Source organism: Spermophilus citellus (genome assembly GCF_964194105.1).
Source record: "Spermophilus citellus genome assembly, chromosome: 6".
Taxonomy (NCBI): Eukaryota; Metazoa; Chordata; class Mammalia; order Rodentia; family Sciuridae; genus Spermophilus; species Spermophilus citellus.
The window spans coordinates 5,198,421-5,224,949 of record NC_138187.1 but is presented as its reverse complement, the minus strand read 5'-3'; the positions used below and the strand labels follow the sequence as shown (position 1 = coordinate 5,224,949).

The 26,529-nt window shown below is 45.4% G+C and overlaps 1 protein-coding gene across 3 annotated transcripts in view; it reads right to left on the bottom strand.

Moving 5' to 3' along the window:
• Nucleotides 1–798: 798 nt before the first annotated feature.
• Nucleotides 799–26,529, bottom strand: part of GLYR1 (glyoxylate reductase 1 homolog) — a 32,466-nt gene continuing 6,735 nt past the window's right edge. The window contains exons 4-16 of one of the 3 annotated variants that reach the window (XM_081297369.1): nucleotides 22,026–22,164; nucleotides 21,275–21,517; nucleotides 16,354–16,440; nucleotides 15,451–15,507; nucleotides 14,354–14,404; nucleotides 14,193–14,266; nucleotides 11,444–11,543; nucleotides 7,948–8,058; nucleotides 7,111–7,212; nucleotides 6,076–6,238; nucleotides 5,655–5,834; nucleotides 5,309–5,433; nucleotides 799–2,323 (exon numbers count right to left, since the gene is read on the bottom strand). In XM_081297369.1, coding sequence (XP_081153495.1) covers nucleotides 2,249–2,323; nucleotides 5,309–5,433; nucleotides 5,655–5,834; nucleotides 6,076–6,238; nucleotides 7,111–7,212; nucleotides 7,948–8,058; nucleotides 11,444–11,543; nucleotides 14,193–14,266; nucleotides 14,354–14,404; nucleotides 15,451–15,507; nucleotides 16,354–16,440; nucleotides 21,275–21,517; nucleotides 22,026–22,164 — 1,507 coding nt within the window. In that variant the 3' untranslated portion in view covers nucleotides 799–2,248. The remainder of the gene's footprint in view (nucleotides 2,324–5,308; nucleotides 5,434–5,654; nucleotides 5,835–6,075; nucleotides 6,239–7,110; nucleotides 7,213–7,947; nucleotides 8,059–11,443; nucleotides 11,544–14,192; nucleotides 14,267–14,353; nucleotides 14,405–15,450; nucleotides 15,508–16,353; nucleotides 16,441–21,274; nucleotides 21,518–22,025; nucleotides 22,165–26,529) is intronic. The other 2 variants (XM_081297370.1, XM_081297371.1) reach the window with 2 other exon arrangements.

Here is a 26,529-nt window from a genome sequence, read left to right as displayed (position 1 = left end):
GACTACTGTCCCGCCTAATGCGACCTGCGGGCGCCCTGAAACCAGGCCGGCTGCAGCGCAAGCCGGTTGTCCCCTGCTCCAGGGACCTAGCTGACCGCCGCACTCGGGTGGGACGTTTTGGCCGCCGGCCCCGCCCCACCTCCGCCAGGGATTGGCCTGCCGGGCGGCCCGCCCGCGCTCGGCCTCGCCATTGGCCCTGTGCGCCGCCCCCGCGAGCGCGGAGCCATCCGCAAGCCTGGTCCCTACTCGGCAGGTCCCCAACCCAAGCTCCGGGGCTAGCGTGGCACAGCCGTTACCAAGAAATGTTTTATTTTTTCTTGCAGTAGCTTTGTTAATTGCACAAAATCATGTTTTTTTTTTTTGTTTTTGTTTTTTGCCATTTAAACATTATCACACAATCCTATTCTGAAAGACAAATGTTCATTAAAAACAAAGCAAAAATAAAAATTCACAACCTTAATCACCTAGATTTGTCATTTAAAGGAGGCTTAAAGGAAAAAGGGAAAGAGGGCTTTCTTACAAGCTTTTCACAAGTGTCACATTTTCTCCTTAAAAGGGAAGGGTTTCAAAACAGATGAAATAGCTTAAACAGAAATATTCATAAAAAGGAACTATACAGAATTGTCAACAATATTAAGACAACATTGACTAACCGGTTTCATTACAGCATCTTCCCCTACCCCACCCTCTGTGTCCTCCAGGACTAGGACAGGCTGCGTTCAGACAGACGAGTTCAAAATCCCAGTGTGAAAAGAACAACTGTGCAGAACCGCAGGGCGTCTTCTCTGCCCCACCCCACACCAGTGTGGCCACCTTATATATATAGTTACATATACTTCACTATAAATGCTGACCTTGGGCAAATTGTGACTTTGGAAAACCCAAACCATGAGGGAGAAAAAGGTGACATCCTTTGGGTGACTTCTCCTTGTTCTCGCGCAACAAGCCCTTCTGGTCCCCATCCAAGGAGAAATGTCAGGGCCTTGAGGATACCCTAGCTCCACCTGACGGTCTACTAGACCAGGCTACATTAGACCCAGTTCTCTTCCATCCTAACAGACCCAGGGCCCAGGAAGCACCCAAGACCATGATGCTAGCTGAAACGAAGATACCCGTTCCCTATCAAGAGCTGAGCCCAAGAAAAATGCTCATTGTTGGTCAGGCTGGGTCTGGGCCAAAAGACAGGACAGACAGACCTCTGTGGGAAGAAAAGGGGAGGAAGGAGAGGTGGGGCATGCAGGGAACTGTGCAGGGAAGGCTGGGGCAGGTGGGCCGGTTCAGAGTGGCTCTGCAGAGCCAGGTGAAGAGATTGTGGCATAACGGAAACAGGAAGAAGCCACCCCTCCTCTTCACTGCTCACTGGCGCCCTCAGGACCCCCTTCCCAAGGGCTGGAATGCAAATCCAAACACTAAAACAGCCTGGTAAGGAGCAAGCTCCCACTGCAGGGAGGCAAGGACCTCAGGCTGGCAGAGGCTTGCGAGTGATGGTGGCATCTGTGGCGGGTGCTGAGCAGCAGTGAGGGGAGCCTGGCAGCTGTGCTCACCTACAGGCTGGCCTCTTGCTGCTCTTCTTGTGGAGCCAAAGCCTGCTGTGTGGGACTGTCAGTCTCGTCTCAGTCCACAAAGGCGTTGACAGAGTTAGCTGCGTGCTGATAGCTTAGACGTGAAAATCCTCCTCAGCTGGTCACCTGCGGCTGGAGGGCCCATGGGAGCCTCCATCAGGAGTCTCTCTGCTGGTTCATCTTGGCCCAGAGCCTTTTCCTGCAGGGGTCCAGCGGGGGACACGTAAGCCTCTCTTCTGGGGAAGCTGTGGGAAGGCTTCCAACTCTCACTGTTGATTCTAGTTCCTCAACTGGAAAGGGTCTGAGATAAGACAAGCTTGGAAGAAGAAAAAAGCCAGGCAGCAGTTTCTGGGCAGTTTCTATCCTGGGGTGAGAGCCAGTGTGTGCACGTGTGTGTGTGTGTGTGTGTATGTGTACATGAGCACACGTGTGAGAACACATGGCCTCCTAGTCTGGGGCCCGCGTCCAGCACAACAGCTTCCTCACGAGCCAACCCTGCTGACACCCCTCCCTCCCCAGGGCCACAGGGGAGGGTGCTGCTGTGTGCTGTGCTGACGGCAAGTCTCAGAGTCTGTATAAAAGGAAATGGAGACAGGTGGACTGGTCCAGAGCCACGTCCTGGGACCCTGGCCCCACATCAGGAAGAGGGGCCAGTGGGAAGACGGGAGGGGCGGGGTGCCAACGGCTTAGTGTATGTAGGCCCGGTACACGGCAGACATGTCGTTGTCAGACTGGTCCAGTGCCTTGGCTCTTTTGTACACCTAGGAAAAAAAGACAGTGGTTCATCTCTGGCCAGAGATGCCTTAAAGACTGTTCTAATTCCTGCAGGCAGTTCTAGATGTGGCTAAGCAGGCCACAGCTGGGTGCAATTCCTGGCTTGAACTTGGATAAAGTACCTCAGTTTTTCTGGTCCTTACCCACTGCTTAATATGGAGAAGGCAACAGTACTGACCTCATGAAGTTATTTTGAAGATTAAATAAGGTATGTAAAGTACTCAGTATTGTTAGTAATTGTGGTATGGTCCCTTGCTGCAGATGACCCTCCAAGGACATCCTGTTATCCTTTGGTTGCTGTCTTTGTTTTCTCTGCATGAAAGACTTGTCCCTCAAAAAGGCTGGCTCCTTGAGGCTGGGGATATAGCTCAGTTGGTACAGTGCTTGCCTCACGTGCACAGCACAAAGCCATGGGTTCAATTCCCAGCACCACCAAAAAAAAAAAAAAAGGGACCTTCCACCTAAGCAGCAGCTGCACCCAGTTGGCCACCTACAGGGCTGGCTGCCAGTCTATCAGAGCCACCACCTTGGAGGGCTCACCACAACTCCCAAAGCTACCTTTTCAGATGAAAGAACACTATCACCAGCAGACCTGTACTGTAAAGAATTCTAAAGAAAGTCTTCTAGCTGAGAGTATTTCCTCTCTCTTATTTCAGACCAGAGAAACTCAGTTCTCAATGGAAATGGTAAATACAGGGAGATATAAAAATTATTTTTTCCTTTTTTTGGAATTAAACTGAGGGTCACTTAACCATTGAGCCACATCCCCATCCTTTTTTTTTTTTTTTAAATTCTTTTAGTTGTAGATGAACACAATGACTTTATTTATTTTTATGTGGTGTTGAGGATTGAACCCAGGGCCTTACATGTGCTAGGCGAGCGATCTACCACTGAGCCACAACCCCAAATCTCCCCATCCCTATTTTATATTTGATTTTGAGACAGGGTCTCACTAAGTTGCTTAGGGCCTCACTAAGTTGCTTAGGGCCTCACTAAGCTGCTCAGGCTGGCTTTGAACTCATGATTTTCCTGCCTCAGCCTCCCAAGCCACTGGCATTACAGGCGTGCACCACTGCACCTGGCTTAGAATGTGTAAAATACATGTAACAGCTTAAAGCAAAAACTCAACAACCCTGACTGATGGATTTTAAACAAAGGCAGCCAGGCACAGCCCTACCACATGGAATGTGTCTTTGCTCAAGGAAGAGTGGGTAACAACTGGATCTATGGGCTTATGTTTCCATGTGATATGTGAATTGGTACAAGACTAATTCTAAGGAGGCTGTGAAGTGAAGGATATACATTGCAATCCTTAGAACATCCAAAAAAAGCAATGTAAAGAAGCACAACTAAAAGCCAACAGAAGGGCTGAGGATGTGGCTCAGTGATAGAGTGCTTGCAGATCAAGTGGAAAGCCCTGGATTCGATCCAATCCCAGCACTGCAAAGAAAAAAAAAGAAAAAAAAAAGGTGGGGTGGGGTGAGGAGGGAAAAAGAAGGATCACAAGTTCAAGGCCAGCCTCAGTAACATAGTAAGACCCTGTCTCATATAAAATAAGGGCTAGGCATGGGATGTGGATTGGTGGTTATGCAATCTGTGTTCAATCCCTGATCCAAAAAAAAAAAAAAAAAAAAAAAGGCTTCACGTCATTACTGAAAGATGAATGTAAAAGACCCTGATGGCATGCTCTCTGATCACAAGAGAAATAAATTAGACATTTAATAACCGTTAGATATCTAGGAAAACCTCAAATATTGAACAAAAAAAAAATTTTTTTTTTTTTTTCTGAGAGGTTGCCTAAGGAATCCTCCTGCCTCAGCTTCCTAAGTGCTGTGATTATAGCTGCATGCCACCATGCCTCGCTGGGCTAACTTTTCTTTTTTTAAATATTATTTTTCAATTGTTTTTATGTTAAGACAGGTTCTTTGGGGCTGGGTTTGTGGCTCAGTGGTAGGAAGCTTGCCTAGCATGCATGAGGCATTGGGTTCGATCCTCGGCACCACTAAAAATAAGCAAATAAAATAAAGGCATTGTGTCCATCTACAACTAAAAAAAATTTTAAAAACAAACAAAAAACAGAGTCTTATAAACTTGCTCAGACTTGCCTTGAACTTGTGATCCTCTTGCCTCAGTCTCCTGAGTAGCTGAGATTATAGGTGTGTGCTACACATCTGGCTAGACAAACTTTCAAGTAATTCACAGATCAAAGAAGAAATAGCAAGAGAAATTATTGTGGCTCAGAAGGAAATTGGTAGCATTCTTGTTATGAAAAAAAAAAAATGGCTAGCAGGCCATGGTAGCACACAAGTGCAATCATAACAACTTGGGAGGCTGAAGCAGGAGGATCTCAAGTTCAAGGCCAGCTTTGGCAACTTAGTGAGATCCCTGTCTCAAAATAAAAATAAAATGGGCTGGGTGTGGTGGTGCATACCTGTAATCCTAGTGGCTTGGGAGGCTGAGGCAGGAGGATTGCAAGTTTAAAGCCAGCCTCAACAAAAGTGAGGTGCTAAGCAACTCAGTGAGACCCTGTCTCTAAATAAAATACAAAATAGGGCTGGGATGTGGCTCAGTAGTCCAGTGCCCCTGAGTTCAATCCCTGGCACCCAAAAAACAAACAAATAAATAAAAAGAGCTTGGAATGTAGATCACCCTTGGTTTCAATCTCTGGTACAGGGGGAACAAAACAGAACAAAAAAACCCAATAGTCTTCTAAGTTTCCACCTTAAAGGGGAGGAAAAAAGCAAAGATGATCCACATCCTGAACCTAAAGACAACTAGCGACTACACTGTTATTCTGTATGAAAAGCAAGAGAACAGTGCATCTACACATATGTGACTCCTTCCTTTCCCAGCCTAATGAAGTGAGAATAAAATGTACAAAGAAAGAGCAGAGCTAAATAGAGGGACAGAACTAATAAAAGAAAAACAAACTGAAGAATCCTGGGATTTGTACCCCAGTGCTGTCACATTACCTCGTTGGCTGCAGCTGCCATGGGAGTTGGGTGGTTGACGGCATCGCCCAGTGCGATGGCCAAACGGAGATCCTTCTGAATGTATTTCAGGTAGAAATCAGGCTTAAAGTTTCCTTGCAGGATATCTGAGGAGGGAGAGCTACTTAGAAATCCAAGGGCGCTCTAAAACGACCACCTGCCCAAGAGACAGAACTCCCAGTCTGTGCCCCAAATCCCATCCATCTTGTCTATGGACTGACTGGAGAAAGAACATCTTTCACATCCAATGAACCCCAGAAGAAGTACTATCCTGGGACAGCTGACTAACCTAATTCCCCAGGCTCTAAAGAGGTCAAAGGTGACTCACTTTGGCACTTCTGGTCCAGGAAGATGCTGGCTAACTGTCCCTGATTGAGGATGTCCAAGAGTGTCTGCTGTGACTGGCCTGTCACTTGGGCCAGGGTCAGCCCCTCAGCGATGGTGGCCATGAAGCTCCCTTGGACCATATTCACGATGAGCATCATCTTGGCTGCATTCCCAACTTCACCTGCCCAGGGCAAAGAGTCAAGTTCATGTTCTAAGACTGCCCTCACCCCTATACTCTGGGGGAGCCTCTTTTACCTGCCCCCTACAGAAGTGGTCCTTCCTCCTTCCAGGTATTGAATGGGCATGTTAAATGAAAACTTCCCCCAGGGTGCCTAGCAGGCAGGCCATGCAGGACACACTGTCTCCAGCGTGCATGGTCCCCCCAAACCTGATGTACACCGACAGGTTGACAGGCACATTACCTAGAAAGAAGGAGGTCTTTCCCATTGCCTGGAAGCAGCTGCTACAGTCCTCATACAACCCCCTGTCTCCAGCTGCCAAAATCACCAGCATCCCATCATTGGACAGCTGCTGATTCCCTGAGACTGGGGCTTCCAGAAAGCGGCCCCCTCTGGACACAATCACCTGTGAGGAAAAGTCACAGCTTCTGAAGGCCTTGCCTTTCATAGGGGTCTCAAGCAGGGAGCAAGGATGTCTTGGGGGCCATGGTTTCTCATCAGACTAGCCAGAACTAGAGGTGTGGAAGCACACTGCATTCATGCTGAGGTCCCAAACTGACACCTGTAGAACAATTACTGTAGAGGGTCTGGCAGGATAACCTCCAGATGTTAGGAGTCACAAGGCAATAATGAGAGAGCATACAAAGTCCACATTTACTCTGGATTTCTTTATTCTCTTAAAAAAAATTGTAGTTGTAGTGGACAAAATACCTTTATTTATTTTTCTTTATGTGGTGCTAAGGATCGAACCCAGTGCCTCACACGTGCTAGGCAAGCACTCTGCCACTGAGCCCCAGGCCCAGCCCTACTCTGGATTTCTGACAAAGACCAGGGAGTAAATGTGAGCATACCAATGGGGTGGATGAACACACTTCCCCTCTGGACACTACCCATCCCTGACTTCAACCATGTTTAGAACATACATGGGTCCAAAAGTCACTGCTTCCTGCTTGAGCAGAAGACTCAGGTAGAGGGATACTCTGCTAGACTCAAAAGCAGATAGCTGCTTAAACCAAAAAGGCCAATCTGGCAGCCTGGATTACTTCTCACTGTAGGACTGGCAACCATGGACCGTCCAGCCGGCAGCAATGTCTCATGGCTGTTCAGACCAGCTGAGGCTTTGATGGTGGAGAGTGAAGACAGGCTAGTTCCAAGGTACTGGTATCTCTTCTTCTCTCTGGCTTTGTAACCAAACTGCTTATACTCGTGCATGGCCAACCTGGGATTTGAGCACCCACTGAAAGGATGATCTAGAACCAGTCTGAATAAGGCTGCTACCTGGGCCAGCTCAGTGACTGTGTCAGCATCCACCGTTGACATGTCCACATAGCACTTCCCAGGGCGGATCCCTTGTAGTACACCACTGGGGCCCAGCACCAGCTGTAGGGACACAAGGGAAAAGCAATAGCCCAAGCTCCTGGCTAGATGCTTAGGAGCCTCTGCAGACCTGAGATTAGGTCTGTTGCTTCTTCTGGATCACTTCCTGATTAGGAGTTAACTACCAGGGTTGAAATGGAAAGAGATCCTGAATAAAATAATCAAGGGATAGAAAGTATATCCAGTACATTCCCATATATCTGTGACCACTCCCCCCACCATTTAAGACAGAAGACAGAATCTCTTTTTTGAGGGGCTTCTTTGCATTGACTTGGATTAGCCTAGGCATTAGGTTAACAGGATGCCTTGTGCACTTGAACTTTTTTTTTTTGTGGTGGTACTGGGGATTAGAACCCAGGGCCTTGTGCATGCAAGGCAAGCACTCTACCAGTTGAGCTATATCCTCAGCCTGTGCACTTGAGCTTTTAACACACAAATTCAGTGATAGCTACACACAGGAAGCTGGCTCCTGGATCAAAGGCACTTAACCACAAGCTTCCAACTCAAGAGGAATCATTTCAGTTGACTTCAATGATCCCAGTAGTTTTTATTCTTTGTTCTGAATTAAAGGGAGTCTGTATTCAACTTATGCAAGTACCCTTCCCAATGGAGGATAGCTCCTCATGAGAAATTCCACCCCCACATGCAGACACTCACTCATGTGCAAGGGAGAAGGGGAGGAGGCCAGCCAGCTCTCCTGGCTACAACCTGAGATGCTGAGGGGAGGGGGATCCTTACGTCCTTGGCTGCCTTTGGATCCGACACACAGGCGAAAGTGATGTCACAAGTTGAAACGACTTCCGCGGGGGTTCTTCCTAGGCGGGCCCCCTCCTGGATGAACAAATCACACTGCAAAAGTCACAGATCCTACCGTGAGCAGCAGGCAGTGCACAACAAACATGCCAGCAAGCCAGAGGTGCCTGGCCAGTCCTCCTGGACATCTCCAGAACAAGGAAAGTTAGGCAAGAACCCCTACCACTGAGCTTATACCCCCAGGCCTCACCTTTCAGTTCTGTTTACTTTTTTTTTTTGGGGGGGGGAGTATTATCAAAAAACTATTTATCTTTTTATTTATCTCTTCTTTTCTTTCTTTCTTTTTGTGGTGGTAGGGATTGAACCCAGGGCCTTGGAAATGCTAGGAAAGTACTTTATCAATGAGCCATACTCCCAGCCTTATCTTTTTTCTCTTCTTCTTCTTCTTTTTAATATTTTTAGTTGTTGATGGACACAATACCCTAATTTTATCTATTTTTTGTGGTGCTGAGGATTAAACCCAGTGCCTTACATGTGCTAGGCAAGCGCTCTACCACTGAGCCACAACCCCAGTCCCTTATGATCTTTTTCTTTGGTGATTCTTATTGTTTCTAGGCTCAGAAAGACCTACATTAATTTTTTTTTCCTCTGGTTTATTTTTCCTTTAAAAAAAATTAATTCAGGGCTGGGGATGTGGCTCAAGCAGTAGCATGCTTGCTTGACATGCGCGCAGCGCTGGGTTCGATCCTCAGCACTACATAAAATGTTATGTCCACCGAAAACTAAAAAATAAATATTAAAAAATTCTCTCTCTTAAAAAAAAAAAAAAAATTAATTCAGGCCAGGCACTTTGGTGCACAGCTATAATCCTCAGGAGGCTGAGATGGGAGGATTACAAGTTCAACCAGCCTCAGCAACTTAGTGAGAAAAAACAAACAAACAAACAAACAAAAAAACCCCAAAAAACAAAGGAGTGGGGATGAGACTCGGGTTAAGCCAGGAGAGCTGGCTGGCCTCCTCCCCTTCTCCCTTGCTTCAATACCCAGCACTAAAATCAATCAATCAATCAATCAAGTACTTGATTTGGAACATATTTTAGTAAGTGGTCTAAGATGTGAGATTAGTATTCTCCCACATTTCTTTTTTTTGGAGGCGAGGGTGGGGGTACTTGGGACTGAACTCAGGGGCACTCAACCACTGAGCCATATCCCCAATCCTATTTTTTGTATTTTATTTAGAGACAGGGTCTCACTGAGTTGTTTAGTGCCTTACTTTTTGCTGAGGCTGGCTTTCAACTCATGATCCTCCTGTCTCAGCCTCCTGAGCCACTGGGATTACAGGCGTGCGCCACAACACCCAGCAGCATTTTCCCACATTTCTAACCAGTTGTCCTAAATATATTTGTCTGACCAGTCCCTCAATGTGCCTCCGATTCCCAGTATGCTGCCCTTGTCTGAGGCTGCTGAGTCTACCTGCTGGGCCTGGGTTTCCACAATAGCCTTTTTAGTAATGAAGCTTTGGGAGGGTCCTTCTTATTGCTCTCCCTTTTCTGAAAATTAAAACTATGATTTTTATTTATTATTCCAGAAGAATCAGAGGATCACCTTCATTAAGAGCTTTAAAAAAGAAAATTCCACAGGGATTGCCATCTGTATTAAATAAGGCTTTTTAAAGATGACACTCACTAAGCAATTTGTTACAAGCACCATGCTTAGTACTTTTAGACCACTGTACTGACTCCTGGCCGGTGCTCTCCTCATGGTAACCTCACTGTTGAGGATGCCGGGGTTCAGGGAAGGAGAGTTTAGCAGAAGAAGGAAAGCGCAGCTAGGACCCAAATCTAGGCTTGCCTGACTCCAGCCTAAATTCACAACTGCTTTGCTCTGCTGCCTGTCTGTAAATCTGGAAAGGTCATGTTGATGACACAAGTTTCCAGTCAGGAAGGCAGGATGGCCAGAGGCACTTCTATCAGGGGAAATATGCTCCCTAGACAAAACTGCTGACTCTCCCATGTCCTTGTGACCACATTCATCTAGACATCCTGGTTTTCCTCGCCTTCAATAGCAGCAGCAGGGGCTAAGAAGAATGTCTGAGCCACAAAGTCTCCAGCCAGCAGGCCTGAGATCTTGCTCCTGACTCAGGTCCCCACAGTATTTCTTAAATTATTAAAAAAGAAGAAAAAGAAGAAGAGAAAAAGATAAGGCTGGGAGTATGGCTCATTGTTAAAGTACTTTCCTAGCATTTACAAGGCCCTGGGTTCAGGTCCCCACAGTGACTATCCAAGCCCAGCACCTGCAGAGCTGCTACCTGAGAATGGCTTTTGGTGCCCGTTTCCCCAGCCACCCTCGCCAACCCACAACTCTTCAGTTTTTGAAAAGCGCTTTATTCTGTGAAGTTAATTTTTAACTTGCCTAGAACTTATTTTTTAAGTGCTAGGAATCAAAACCACTGCTTTGCACTGCTAAGTATGTGCTCTCTCACTGAGCTTCACCCCCAACCCCTAGGAAGTTTTTGTTAATTCAGAGCCATCAGTCAGCTCCACTATCTCCTTGAGTAGTCACACCCCACCTCAGCCCTCACTGCCACTTAATGCTCATGGGGCTAACAGTGTCTTGTTGTGCACACGTACACCATGTGCCTCAAGAGGATGTATTATTTGAGTTTTTCTTCACTCTGTAAGAAATACAGGGCTTTAGTTTCCTGGTACTCAGAATATAGTTCTTTACCTTTTCTTGAATGAGAACTTGATAGGAGCCATGGCCTCTCTCCATTACAAAAGGTACAAATTCACAGATTTAGAATTTCATTTCTGAGCATGTGTGGGTCCCCTGAAGCAAGAGGCCATCAATTTAAGTTCTAAACCTCTATATTTATATGGTTCAATATAGCAGCCTTAGTTACACAAGGGTATTTAAATTCAAATTACATAAAATTAAAAATTCAATTGTGCTGTTGTACTAGACACATTTCAAGTGTTCTATAGCCGACTGTGGTCAGTGGCTCCTACACTGGATAGCAGACACAGCATCTCTCTGCCACTATAGAATGCTCTGCTGCATGGCACTGCTCAAGAGGTCCACACGGCAGAACATGGAGTAGCCACTATAAAGAACAAAGGAGATCTACCTACCTCCTCTACACGAATGACACAATACAGTACTCACCAACCACAAATGTAATATATACACATAGTACCTGCATATGCATGAAATAATGTCTATAAACACCTAACAGGAGTCATCCCAGGTAACAGAAGGAAGTAGGAGAAATTACCCTTTGTTTTATATCCATGGGTATTTTTAAACATTTAGCTTTGATAATAACATTCTAAGTTTACCTATCTACATTCCACCTGCTGGACTAAGTGTGGCTTCTCCTACTTTACTCCACACGGAATGCTGAGTAAAAACGACAGGAAAGATATCTGTCTTTAGAGTTACCCCATACTCCAAGGCCCCAAAGCCCCACCCTTGATGCTTACTTTCTCTGCAGTCCGGTTCCAGACAGTCACCGTGTGACCCATTTTTAGTAAGTTGGAGACGATGCCACTTCCCATGAGGCCAAGGCCCAAAAATCCTATCCTGAAAGAGACAAGGACTGATCAGTTCTGGGGAGTGGAAGGAATAGGGTGAGGATGTGTCCTTCCTGCAAGCACAATGTTGGGAATGGGACTTCAGGCTGCTAGAAACACTACCAGCAGGCATTTCTAAACCCTGGGCTGCAATAAAAGAAGTATGGCTTGGACAGCTTAGGGCAAGCCCTCCAACTGGGCTCCCCTGCTGTTTTGACAGAGGCTCTGAGCTTATAACCACATCACAGTGGGGAAGCAGTTACCTATCTTCAGCCTTCAAACAACTTCCTGCCCAGCCACCTTGAGTCCTAGGCTTTCCAATGCCACTTTAGAGTACATCAGGATCCAGGACAAGTCACAGAGGCAATATATCCAGAGCCAGGCAACTTCTTCAGTCACAGGAAACAGGATCAGTCCACATCTCCCCTTTCTGACTTTAGTTCTCCCAGGCTCTGGCTTTCAGTCTTACCTATCTATTCTTTCTGTTGTCAGTAGAGGTGAGCCCTGTCCCTCAATTTCAAAGCAAAGTCCTTGGCCTAAGCTTTAGAACCCATCTTTCCTACTGTACAAATTCTTCCCATGCCTACTTCTCCCCTACATCCCTGGAGCCCATCATGATGCTCTGTGACTGAAGCAAATGGCAGCAGCCACAGTCTGCCTAGCTCCATTTCCTCACCTGCTCTTTCCTGCAAACTAGCACAGCCTGGGTGCTAGTTGCTACTATTGCTATTTCTACATGCTTTTGCAGATGACTTTTATCTTTCCCAAATGTCTTTTCTGGTTCTTGAACTTCATCTCTTCTTGCATGGGACAGGCTCAAACTCGTAATCCTCCTGCTTCAACCTCCTGAGTCACTGGGATTACAGGCATGTGCCACTGGCCCTGGGTCAATGCCTCTTTATTTCTGACTCTTTCCCATTTTCATTTGGGTTTCCTCCTAGCTCTAGACATCCTCTGCAGTTCTCTACTTTGACCCAGAGTTAGTTGGACAATGTTTTAATATTTTTGGTTTTCTGGAATCATAGCTGCAGTCACCCATGCAAACTAGCTTTCCCACTCAGAGGTCCCCAATTTCCCTGGAATACTCACTGCTTGCACCTCCCTGTCCCAGCTCACTTCATTTGAATCAATGTTGAAGATGGAACCCACTACTATCTTCACTAAAACAAGGCCCATTACCTATTAAGTTTCATGCCAAGATTTAAAAACACAATGGTATTTTTTGCCATCTACGCTCTCTGGGTAGTACAGCATTCCTTGATTCTAGATCAATTCAGGTTAGTTCTTTTTCCTTTTCTTCATGGTGCAGGAAACCCAATAGACCTATAGACAAAGCTTCTAGAATTTCCTCCGCCTCCCACAGTATTATGGATTGAATTCAGGACCATGTGTAGGCAGAGAAGTGCTCTACTGAACTATATCTCCAGGCCCTGGCCCCTACGCCTTTTGAGACAAGGTCTGATTAAATTGCCAAGACTAAGTAGCTTTGAACCTGTAACCCTGCCTCATTTTCCCAAATGCTGGGTTTGTGGGTATGGGCTATCATACTTGGCTATCCTCCCTGAGGTGTTGATGTGGACTACATGGCAACACAACTGGTTTTCTTTGCAGTTGGCTTCAAATGCCACATATTGGAAAAAAACTGACTAAAGGGGCAACCAAGGTCTTGAACGAGAGTCCCCAGCCCTGTCCTGGCAGTTTTTACAACTTACCTCACTGTCACTAATGAATGGATGACAGTTATCCCCCCTTTTGCTAGCACACAACAACACTATCTCCTTATTCCACAACGGGAAGTTCACTGCTAAATATAACTTGGAAAATTAGTGATTTCAGCATCACAAAAAAATCATAAAGTAAAAGATGTGCTGTTTTTAGTCCGGGAAAGAACTGGGTAGAAGGAACAAATTGGAAATTCAGACTTGTTATTTTGTGCAGGAGACCCAACTGGCTTACAGAGGAGGAGCAAAGGCAAGTCCAGGGGTAAGCTCAGGTTGAGGATGGTCTTGTCTCTGACCTAGGCAGGGCAGTTTAAGAGCAGCAAGGAGGTATAGAGCAATGACCACAGGCAACACATTGGAGAGCTAGGGAAGGCAGAACAACCTACTTTATTTCAAATATCTTAATCCCTTTCCCACCGCCTGCCCCACCCCAGAGGCCAATCTTGGGGCTTTTGTCAAGGGTCTGCTAAGCAGTGGTTTCCAAAGAGGGTCCACCTGACTGGCAACAGCAACAGCAGCAGCAGTATATCTGCTAATTGTTAAAAATATGTATTCTCAAGGTTCCACCCCAGACCCAATGACTGAGAAGACCTGGGCAGGAGTAGATGCCAGCAGCCTGTGCTTTATAAGTCAACTTCTAGTGATTATGAGGCACAGCCAAGTCTGAGAATCTCCTGCTTCAAGACTCAAAAGAGAGTTACAGAAACCAACCATTAAGCTTATGCCCAAGGGAGGGAGACAGTATGGATTTAAACGACCACTTCTGTCTCCCACAAGTCAAACTGCTCCCAGACAAATCATTGTCAATAAGTATTATAATATTCCCTCTTTCCATTTGATCCCAGTAATGGCTGGGACAGAGTGTTGTTAAGGGTCCCCGAGGAGTCACCTCCCACTCCCCAACATTACCTAGGAGGCCTTCTTATCAAAGCTCTTACTTTTTGTCTGTGGGTGTGATGCTGCCATTCACGGCTGTGCTGTCTGCTGCCTGGATGGAGGTGGAACCGGTTTCCTAGGGACAGGAAGCACAAATCATCCAATCAGCCAGCCCACAGCAAGGCCTCATGTGAAAATCAAAACATGCATGGAACCTACATACCTCTTCACATATTTTCAACTTCTTTGTGATTGCCTGGTAACAGACAGCTGGCTAACAGGGAGGAGAAAGATCATTTGTTAAGTAGAATCGTTAATAGGTCTTAATTACAATTTCCCTGAAAAGTCAGGCCTAAAGTGGGGAGTTAACATCGAATACTATTTGCTATATAATTTTTTTTTCAACACTGGGGATTGACCTCAGGGCACTCTACCACTGAGCGATGTACATCCCCAGTCCTTTTTATTTTTTAGGAATAGGGTCTTGCTGAATTGCCAAGCTTGGCCTGGAACTTGCAATCCTCTGGCCTTAGCCTACTGAGTGGCTGGGATTACAAATGTGCACCACCACCCTGCTTGTTATATAATTTTACTGAGCTCCAAATGAGATGCTAGACAGTTAACACACGTTACCTTGTTCAATCCTCTGTGCAACTCTACCAGGTTCTGTATCTTGTTAGTAAACTGAGAATCAGAGATCGTGTAGTCTTGTGCCCAGACTTACTAAGCTGGTCAGTGTGACTGTGCTTGGAACTCATACCTGTCCAACTAAGAATCTATACACTATCATCCTAGCAAGGACCAGCCTAATCCATGGCTTTGCAGAATGTAGGAAAGACCAGAGGACTGTCTCCCAGGCAACACAGGCTGCTGCACGGAGGTGGACAGCTTGCAATACTTGGCTTCTCCCTGGCCTCTAAAGGTGACTCTGAATATCTCTACCATACAGTTGGCCAAGTTTGAAAAGCTTTATTATGGTTTATTTTTTACTCTTTAAAACAATTTTTTTTTTTTTTTTTAGTTGTAGGTGGACATAATACCCTTATTTTATTTATTTATGTGGTGCTGAGGATCAAACCCAGGGCCCTCACATTTGCTGGGCAAGTGCTCTACCACTGAGCCCCAGCCCAGTCCTATTCTGGTTTATTTTTAATCTCAGCATCACATGACTTCCTCATGGACCTACACTGTGATTTTTTGCCAATTGCTCTGGGTTAGGCCAGAGCCTAAATTTCACACTGGTCAAGAGGTCCCAGTTGAGTGTATTCCCCAGGAGGATGGCCCCCAAAGAAGGGCTGGGCACCTCACATGGCCACTCACCTTCTCTGTCTGGCTCAGCAGGAAATGATGGAAATGAGGATCTGCATCTTTGACAGGCTGAAACCAGAAGACAATCAATTTTAAGCAAGCTACCTTCCACCAAAGGGTACTTCCTCCTACCTGGACCTGGACTCTATTCAGCTGCAGTGCAGTGCCTCTGATCTAGTCCCTTTCACAGCTATTTAGAAATTCTTTCCACTTTTGACCTAAGCCTGTTATAAAGAAAAAACTACCGTCCTACCCAGGGGAAAACTAGCTTCAAATGGAGAAGGACATCTGTTTTTGCCAGGTTGGTACACAAATTATTCCAGTAACACTGTGGGAAAATATTAAACAAGCACACTAGTATTTCAGTGTTCAATATTCATGAGGCACTCAGACAACCCAGTAGGCTAGGCCTCAGTGATTCCTAGGACTCTTCCAGTTTGGGAGTTTGGCCTTCCTGTGTCTGAGGCCAGACCCTTGAAGGCTCATCTTCCCATGTATAGATTCTGACACAGGAACTGAGTAGCTACAACTACAGACCTCCACAGCTGCTCACAAGAGTCCCAGCAACAGGTGGAGCAATGCCACTCATACAATCACAGGCTATTAAACATCAAGAATTGTATTTATGGACAATGAGAGGATGTTTATAAAATATTAAGTAAAAAAAAAAATGTGCAGAATGATCCCCCTTTGGTGGCAGGGGGAGCAGACCTATGCTCAGAATCAGTTACTTCAAATGTAATGCACACACCAAAGGTCAGGGTTTTACTTGTTACCTAATGGACTTCTCTACTGTTTTGCCATTAAACAAAGACGACAACAACAATTTTAAAAAAAAGGGGGGAAAGGAAAGAGAATCTCAGTAGTGCCAGGAAACCTGCTGACATGGCAATGGGACACAGGAGAGCTCTTTACCTCGCTTGCAGTCGGCTGCCATTTAAACGCGGCCATCGGTCCAGCCATCATTCCCTTCACGGTACTAGACTCAGGGATCGTGAGGTCCTATAGAGGAGAGACAGAGCATCAGGACACTTTGCTTCCTTTTGGTCACATTCAGCCCTGAGCTAAGCCCTGGCAAGCACCACGGTCTAAGTTTAAGTTTAAGCCCATCCCCAGGCAAGATTCTGAAGACTGTTCCTCTGGAGAAACACAGCATGCTTTTCTGGTAGACACAAAGTGAGCCTTTCTTCTCCACTCCTGAAATGATAAAATGTGTTCTTGTGCCTACATTTCACAAGGAAGGAGGTAATCAGAAAGCCTGATATGGCCTGCAGTGTTGTCGGCAAAGTCATAGGAAAAGTTCCTTATAGCAATAATGAATGACCATTAAGAAACAGTAGTGACTTCAGAAGGAAACCACCATATCTTTAAAAAAAAAAAAAAAAAAAAAAAAAAAAAAAAAAGCTGCAGGTGAGGCAGACTGTCCAAACTTTATAGCTGCGACATGGTGAAACTAGAACATACCCAGGGTAGTCACCCTGGAGCTACTCCTCTTCTACACTGCCTGGTGCCCATTCCTCCTGGGCAAAAGGTCACTGTTTCAGCTTTACAACCCATTCAGCCTCTCCCTCCTGCTCAGTGTTACCTCATACCTCCTCCCTTTCCACCCCTGTGCTCTCCTGACGTGTCCATCTGGGTGCCAATGTGAATCTGGATGTGCCCCAGGAACTCTCCAGCTCCCCGGCCCACACTTCTTTTTCCACTGATCCACCAAGCCAAGGCCTCTGGCAGTCCTTCTTGGTTCTTCCCTCTTTAACCCAGCAGCAATGACTTCTGCTTTATAGCTGGCTATCTATCCGGCCCCTCACTATCCTCACTGATAACTCCCAAACTCTGGCCATCACCACCAGTTACTTGACTGGTTACAAAACAAATTTCCCTGCTTCCATTCTGAGTCTCCACAGTCTAATACTGCACAGCAGCTGGACAATCTTTTTAAAAATTGAGTCAGTCCACGGCACTTCTCTGCTGAATACCAGCTTCCCACCTCACACAGCACAGCCTACACTTTCTTATGGCAACCTATAGGGAGGGTTCTATGTGGTTTGTAATACCAGCCACAGGATAATCTCTAACCTTGAGTCCCAATTCTTCTCTCCCTCATCAGTTGCTCACCCACCAGCACTCCACTGGCTATACCCCTTCCCCAAATGTATCAAGTATGCACCTGCCTCAGTGCCTTTGCACTACTGGGAATATTTTCCAACAGATGTCTGCTTGGTTCACAGGCTACGTCTCTGCTGAAATGTCCCTGATCAGAAAGGCCTTACCTGACCTACCTGTATTTCCCCCACTGGAATGTTGATTCTGACCCTAATAACAGCATGCTTCCACAGGGCTTCCTATGTGCTATATGCATGGTCTCATATAACCCCTGTGACCTCATGACAGAGAACTGCTATCACCTTCATTTTATGGAAGAGAAAATGGAGATGTGGAGAGTTTAAATAGCCTTGGCTAAGGTCACTGAGCTAGCCATTAGTGCAGTAGATCAAATTTAAACTCAGGAAATTGGCTGTAGGGCTTGTGCTATTAAAAGTATATTCTAGAAAAGCAAGAAGTTTGCCAGTTTTGTTCAATCTCTACCCTATGCCAGAAACCATGTCTGGCACATAGTTGAGATTCAATACTTATTGAAGAAGTGAGGGGCCTCGTCTGTGTCACACTGCTTTCCTTCCAGACGGCTGGCTCGTGGGGGAGCTGCTCAATACACATTTGGTGAATAATGAGGCTTTGAGGAGAAATAAAAGACTCAGGGCAGTGCTGGTCAGAAAAATTTTCTGCAACGAAGGCCATGCTGGATATCTGTGCTTTTTGACACAGAAGCCTCTAATCATGTGTCATATGGCATACCTGATACCAGCCTAGCACAACTGAGGAGTAACCAAGAAACTGAATTTTAAATCATACTCTGTATAGTTTACATGCTGACAGTTCTCCTGAGACAGAACCCTTCAAATGGTCACACATGGCTAAGGACCGTGCAGCTCTAGGGAAGATGGTATAGGAGCAAGATGAACATAGCTCTGGGTCCAGCATGAAGTAAAATTCCCAAATTGTTGGTCTTTGCATGAGTTTGAAATATTAGTAGAGCCACAGGCTTGGCCATACTACTTCTGTTGTGCTGGTTGGTGCCCAGAGCTGTTGCTCTCAGCTCGGGACTAGGAAAGAAGGACCCTAGCAAGAGCATGGGAGCACACTGCCCAGCACACTCACCAACAGAAGTCTAGACACTGCCCACACCCAGCCTGGCCTGCTGGCATGTAACCTCCTGGATCCAGGTCAACCTTTTGAATAATTACCTATGGGGCAGGAGATGATGCCTGGAATGACTCACCTGTGTTTCTGCCCAGCTATCAGCCTGTGCTCTGCTCTATTTCTGAGAGGAGCTTGCCAGTCAAATGACAACCACTATGGCAAAATACACACACTCTTTTGAGGCTACAGAATAGATCAGGTTGGAAGAATGCATCAAAATACCAGTGCCCTGGCACAGTACCCCTGTGCGTCTGAAAATGCTGAGCTGAGATTGCTGTCTGACCTGTGCCTCTCCCCACACTCACCCCGTCCTCAGAATACATCCTTGCACCACAGGCTAGGCCAAGCACAAAGGCTATGCAGAAAGGACACTGAAAAGGGTCAACAGCAGGGAGAGCCCCTGGACTGAAACATGACTAAATGTTTTTACCCTCCAGATGACCAACTCAGCCCTGAGAGAAATGCCTTTGTACTGGGGGCCTGGGGAAAGCCTTTAGAAGGCGGCCTGGGCAGGGGCCTTTGGCTGCACTAAAGCCGCCACCAAGCTCTCAGCGCACAACCATCTCCCACCTTTGAAATACCAACGCAAAGCCATGGTCAGATGCCCAGTAAGCCATATACTGCTTAGGGCTCGGCCACTGACTCACTGAATTCTCACAATAATGACCAGATGAGGAAACTGAGGCAAAGGAACTGGCCAAGGTCATGCAGCTGTAGGAAGTCACAGGGCCACAATTCAATCTCAGGGCCTTAGTCCTAATCTCTCGCTATACATACCCTTATACAAAAAGAAGCTAATTCTCTCCATGGTGACATAGGAGTTGATGAGATACTTGCTTTAGAACAATATGGAATGTGAAAAACAGGTTAAAGCCTGACAGCCCAGATTCCTTCTAGATCCCTGGGAAGACAACTCAAAAGCCACATGACACCTACTGTGACTAGATCACACTCCCTGTGAAGTGTCCTGCATACTGCAGTTGGCAGTTTTCTCTACCTCCTGGCTCATGGTCATTGGGGAAAGGGCTTTCCTCTTGTTTTAGGCCATTTAACAGTGAGACAGACTGTCTCTAAACAGAGACTACATACACAGTGGCAGCCACAGAGATGCTCCTTTGGACCCCAAAAGTGCTGTTTTTTGTTTTAAATACGTTAATTTTTAATTCATTTTTATATGGTACTCAGGATCGAACACAGTGCTTCACACATGCTAGGCAAGAGCTCTACCACAGACCTATATTCCCAGCCCCTTTTACTTTTTATTTTGAAACAGGGTCTCCCTAATGTTGCTTAGGGCTTTGCTAAGTTGCTGACTCTGGCCTGGAATTGTGATCCTTCTGCCTCAGCCTCCCAACTTGCTGTCCCTGCATGTTCGAACATTTCTTCTTCCAATCAGGCAGCTTCTCTTGCTCTCGCTGCCTGCCTGGCCTTACTGGTGTTTGAATCTGCCAACCACGCTCTGATGTCTAGTGGTCTGGTCACCCACTGTTCCTGCTGGTCATTTGGGTTCTGTTTCTTCTATCCTGCTGCTGACAGTTCTCCTGTGTGAGAGAACCCTTCATCTAGATATTCTCCCTGGGCTTCAGAGACTGGACCTACGTTTTGTCATCGAGAATGAGAAAGACACAACATTCCCACTGATTTTACCCTACTGGCGCCTCAGATGCTACCATCACAGACCACATCTTCTCTCTGCAGAGCAGCCTATGCCTTTCTTTCTCACTTTCCCAAGGCGAGCTCATCCAGTCTCATGATGTCAATCATCCTTCCTCCAGGGCTGCCTCCCAAGCCTACATGTCTAGTCCTATCTAGAATGTGCCTCAAATTCATCACATTCAGAATAGAACTAGGGGCTGCGGTGTGGCTCAGTGGTACAGCACTTGCCTAGCCTGTGTGAGGTCCTGGGTTCAATACCTAGCATAGCAATAAACAAATTAAAAACCCCAATCCCACATGGAACTGCCCTCTTTTCTTTCCTGGAGGGTCAGCTCCATCTCCTGACTCCTCTCTGTATAAGGATCTTATCACCATTTTCTCAGAAGCGAAGCTGACAATTACCTTCTTTTCCCTTTTCACATTCATCCTTTATACAACTGGTTACCAAATTGTAGGGAGGCTTCCTCCATTGAACTTTGAGCATACTCTTTTTCAAGACTTACTATTGCCCCTCATGAATGTGTACCTGGCTTTGAACCTGTAATGCGTGGCGCACACTGCCACTTTCACTTAGCTGCACGGGGCCCACTGCTTAAGAAGACCACAGGCCCTCCACAATCTACTAAACACTTGTCCCCATCTCTGCTTGCCTAACTGTCCTCCACTGTACCAAGACATCCACGCCATCACCTCTGGGGCATCTTCTCCCTCTGTCACTAGCCCTTCCCAGCCAGCCTGTGTACACTGGCTCAGGTGGACTCAGGCCTGTTCATCCATCTCTCATTTGGGCTGCGGGCTTCTTCAAGGCAGCACTCAGGACAGGACTCCACACCACTGGTGAGCAGAAGCACGCTGCATGGTCCAGCTCTACCTTACACACAAGGAGGTCACTAAATCCAGAAGCTACGGTGGTAAGACAAACCTTCTCATCCTTTGGGGGCCGACCCCGTTTCCGGGGACTTTGCTCTTGGGCTCTTTTCAGAGGGGGTTTGGAGCCTCTCTCTGCAGAGCCTGAAGACACCCTCTTCTTTCCTTCTCCCACGTTCTTCTTCACCTTCCCTTCAGACAGGCTAAGTTTGCGCTTCTCGTCACCTGAGTTTGGCCTACTCCTCTCCTCACTGGAATTACGCCGACTCTTGTCATCAGCAGAGGTGTGGGATGATGTCTGAAAGTTTAATAATAATAATGATAGCCACACAACAGCTGCTGCTGCCACCAACATGTGCCGTGCACTGCTACAGGCACTTCTGTGAATCATCCTCACAGCCACCCTATGACACAGGTTCCTTGGTCACCCCCACTTACATTGGGGGAAGTATATTAAAAAAAAAAAAAAAAGAACTGAGTCACTTGTCCACAGTGCCAAAGCTAGGAGGTGGGGTTTAAACTCAGGGTACATATCCAGAGGCTATGCCCCTATGCTCTGTGCTGCACTTGAAAGCTAAGCTATTCCTCTTGGTCCACAAAACTTCCCCAACAACAAGCTATTCTGGAAGGTGAGCCACAGGCACGGAGTTGCAAGCTGATGAGCCAAAGGCTAATATCTTAAAACTGAAGTATTGCCCTCTCCAGGCATCTCTTAATAGAGTTGTGGGACTGGGTGACATTTAATCTTCTAGTAACTATTCAAAATAACAAGCCTAGTGAAAAGGGAAAATTGGAATCTCTCTCACCTGGTCTTTCCCTTTGGCTCTCCTGAGGAACTCTTCAACAGCATCCACAGCTTGCTGGAATCGTTTACCCTTGTTGATCTTTATCATTTCCTCTTTATGAGCATGATATGGCTTTAGCTGTTCCACTTTGATCCAGGCACTAGCAGAAAACAGAGAAAGGGTATGTGATCCATACTGTGAATGTTGAAAACTACCAAAGATCTCACTAGAGCAGAATGCAAACATCCATTTGGTTTAACTGGAATTTCAAAAAGGCTTGACACTTTTAAAAAACATGTACTCAACCATCCCAAACTTTTGAGGCTATAGTATATTTTCTTGAAATAAGTAAAGGAAAACCACCACAGCAGCCACTATACCAAATCAGAACATACCTCACATGAAATTGTATGTTATACACTATTGTTTCTATTCTCATTTACTAGCTTCAACATTCAACCACACATACCCAGCCACTTGCTCAGAACAAGAGAAAGCTGGAGATGGTCTCACTGTACAGCACAAAAGCCACACATGCCTCCCTGGTAATCAAGAGTCCCTGGAAGCATCATAAACCATGGCAGTGTAAGTGTGTAAGAAAACACTTGCTGCCTGTCAACAACTTGAGCCAGATTTATGTTCTGCCCATCAACCAAGAGTCAGGGATGTGGTCAGAGATAAAGAAATCCAGCACCTTCTAAAGTTGGTGGCTCTTACAGATATTTGCAGTTGCTGAGCCTATATTTGATCATAAATGATGGTATCCATGGCTACTAAACCACACAAAACATATGGTTTGGGATGAGGGCAGCAGTTACAAAAGGAGGCCTTTACTAATGAGATTGTTCTTAAAAGTCAAGGTAGAATGCACTCCTCTGATATCTAATTTTTAATTTCTACCATCAACATGTAACATTCAAACTGAAAAAAGTAGCCAGTCATCAATTCTGGAATACCTGGCCTACCACACTAACCTGAGAGAGTTTGCAACAACTGGCTTTCTATGGTTTCCCTGAATGACATTTGGCTTAGAAAATTCAAATATAAAAGAGAATATTATAGGCTTGGCAACATATCACTTAATTAACATATGTTTTATCTTGCAATACTCACCAGTGTCACAGTGTAACCTTCAGAAAAAAATGGGTCAGGCTAAGGATGTAGAAACTGGGCTATCTCATTACTTAAACGTTCTTTCCTAAGAGAAGGCTGGAGGATATGCACTAATATTGAAAGTGCAAACTTCTGTATACAGAAATAATGCTACAACCCACAACAGCCACTTGTACTTTGGGTATTGTGTAAAAGCCATGATGGTGGGTCAGAACAACATGACAGCCCTGGGCTGCCAGCCTGCAAATGCAAGTCACCAAATGAGAGTGAGACAATTCCTCTATAGCTAATCCAAACAATTCACAGGGACACAGAGCTCTGGCCACAGTCATAAAACAGATGCTCCCCAGGGACTAATTCAGCTTAAAGTCTGCAATTTGACACAAGAAAGTCAATGAGTCCAATCCCAGGGAGAAGACAAGAAAGGAGATCTTACCCCTTATTTTTTGAACTGACTCCCCTGCCTCTCCCTGCACTTACAGCTGACTGTAAGGATAGGCTGGAGCAATCAGATGCAAAGTCAGTTAGGCTGCTATATTAACTGTGTGGTACCAGGATGAAGTTTAAGAGCCATGGCATTCAGGACCCACATCACCCTCCTAGGAGCTGCAGGGTAGCTGAGACCTGTACAAGTTTCCAGGAAAAGACCAACAAGGTGGTTTTTGTGGAGCTGGGACAACAGGCTCCAAGAGCTTTAATCCCACCTACTCCTTCCTGCTACTGCCATCACCACCTCCTACCCAGTCTCTCATCAATCTCTGAATCAGAGAAAATGCAAAGGCAAGGACATCTATGGAGGAAGCACCAATAAATCAACACCCCCCCCATTTTTTCTGTTGAAGCATTTTAAATGGATTACTGATTTCTGCCAGAAGCAACAGTACACTCAAAATTCCATTTACCCTCAAGATAGGAATTTGAGATACTACAATGAAATTTTCCTCTCTACAACCATCTTTGAAATTATAAAATAATTTTCTAAACAGTCCAAATAAGACTTACAAAAAAGACTTTAAAAGGATAAAGGCAAGAAACATTAATAAACTTAGGAAATTGACCTATTGTTGGAAAGGCATCCTGGGGCATCAGAAAGTCAAACACCAGCTCATCTGCTCCTAGGATTACCTCTTAAGTGAACCCAGCTTAAATCACTTTGGTAGACTTTTTCTCTAAAGACTATACCACAAAACCTCCCTCTTTTTAAAGTGGATGTGCTTTCCAGCTAGAACTTCAACAGAGCACCCCTCTGATTCAGAGGCAATCAATAAATAATCATTGATGCCTTCCAGGCATGTGGCAGGGTGGTCCCCTATCAATGGGTTAAAAGGTGCTGGATGGCTCAAGGCTTTAGCATTTGTTTTGTTGTTGGTTTTTTTTTTTTTTTTTTTTAAAGGGTATTCTTTTTTTTTTAAAGATAGAGTGAGAGAGGAGAGAGAGAACTTTTTAATATTTATTTTTTAGTTATCGGCGGACACAACATCTTTGTTTGTATGTGGTGCTGAGGATCGAACCCGGGCCGCACGCATGCCAGGCGAGCGCGCTACCGCTTGAGCCACATCCCCAGCCCTTGTTGTTGGTTTTTAAATGATTCCTCACCCCCCTTCTCCCTGTGTTGGGCATGGAACCAAGGGCTTGGTTCATGCTTATCGTGCTCTACCACTGAGCTACACTCCCAGACTTAAACGACTATTCAGTTTCTTTCCTTGTAATAAGCTGAAACTTGTGATTTTCCTCATATGCTCCTCCCAATGCCTGGATGGAGCTTTACCTTTTCAGTCTAATTTGCTGTGAGCTGGGAAATCAGAAAGAACAAGCTTACCAGGTTGTCTAATGTGTGAGGATTTGCTTTTATGTAGAAGGCAGTAATTATACTTTGCTTGTGGTAGTAAGCAACTAAAAAAAAAGTAACTAGTAATTGAGAGGCCATTACAGAGAAGGAAAAGGAAGGCCCCTTAAACTATCTAAAGGGAAAAGGCAAGAAAAGCAATGTGTGTAGCTTGCATCCACTCATGTGAAGATGAAAAAAATGAATACACACAACTTCTCAATGCTTCACCAATCTCTCTGGAGGGACATGACACAGGAAACGCTATCTATCTGGGCAGCTGAGGGATGGGGATGATTGGATCTGCCTTCTTGTTTACTGCTTAACTTTTTTTTTTTTTTTTTGGAACCGTAAATCTGTATTATATATAAAAAACAAGTCAGGGGCTGGAGATGTAGTTCAGTGCTAGAGTGTTTGCCTAGCATGCATGAGACCCTGGTTTAATTCCCAGCACTACAAAACAAAACAAAACCCATCAAATTTGTACTAAAGGATCCTGTGTAGAACTTGGGCTATTTCAACTCCAGATGTTCCCCATGATTTGGAGACTTGCTCTGGAGGGGAGCTCCTGCCTAGCTGATGTAATTGCACATAATGCATCCCAGAGCAGCCAACTTACCCTGGTGTCCTAAAAAGTTCCTTCACATTCAGAACTTACAAACGAATATAAAAACTAGCATTTTCAAACACTCTGATCTGCTCTTCCCTTAAATGAAAATCATGTACATAGATGTTGTATTAGAGATGTCAGTCTATGACCAATCTCAAAGATTCTCATATGTGACTTAACCTTCATCTTGACACAATGACCTGTACTGAAATCTTGAAGCTGGGTGGAGGGGTGTGGGGGGATGACATGGACACAGTGAGAAAAAGAAAATGAACATGGGGCACAAAATCCAAAGGAAATTACAAGGACAGGGTCAGAAGAATATGGGTTCCCTTCTTCATATGGATTTGTGAGTAGTACTCAATAAGCAATTTCTTTTATGTCTTTTTAAAAAAATAATTAAAAGACTGGGGATTACTGTGGTGTTATAGGTCCAAGTCTAAACTATCCAGAAATACAGGCATCAGAAAATATGCACAGAAAATGAGGAATTCCTCAGTTAACTTCAAGCAAATGTAATCTTTTTTTTTTTTAATTTTTTTTTTAAAACTTTTTAATGTTTATTTTTTAGTTTTCGGCGGACACAACATCTTTGTTTGTATGTGGTGCTGAGGATCGAACCCGGGCCGCACGCATGCCAGGCGAGCGGGCTACCGCTTGAGCCACATCCCCAGCCCAAGCAAATGTAATCTTAAAGACATTAACAAAGACTTATATAGATAAGACCTTGTTTCAGAACCCTGAAAACATTCCCAAATGCTGGATGAGAATTTTAGGCTATACTGCCCACATTCATAAATCACTGGCAATTTCTTTTTGGGCCAGTTTCTAAAATTCCATCATATGACACATGCTTATCCATGAAGTCCCCAGTAGGCCAGGAACTGCTCCTGCTGCTGCTGGGACAGCAGCAGCTAACTGACACTCTCTAGAAGAGCATTTGTGTCCTGGTATGGGGACACTGCTGTCTCAATCTA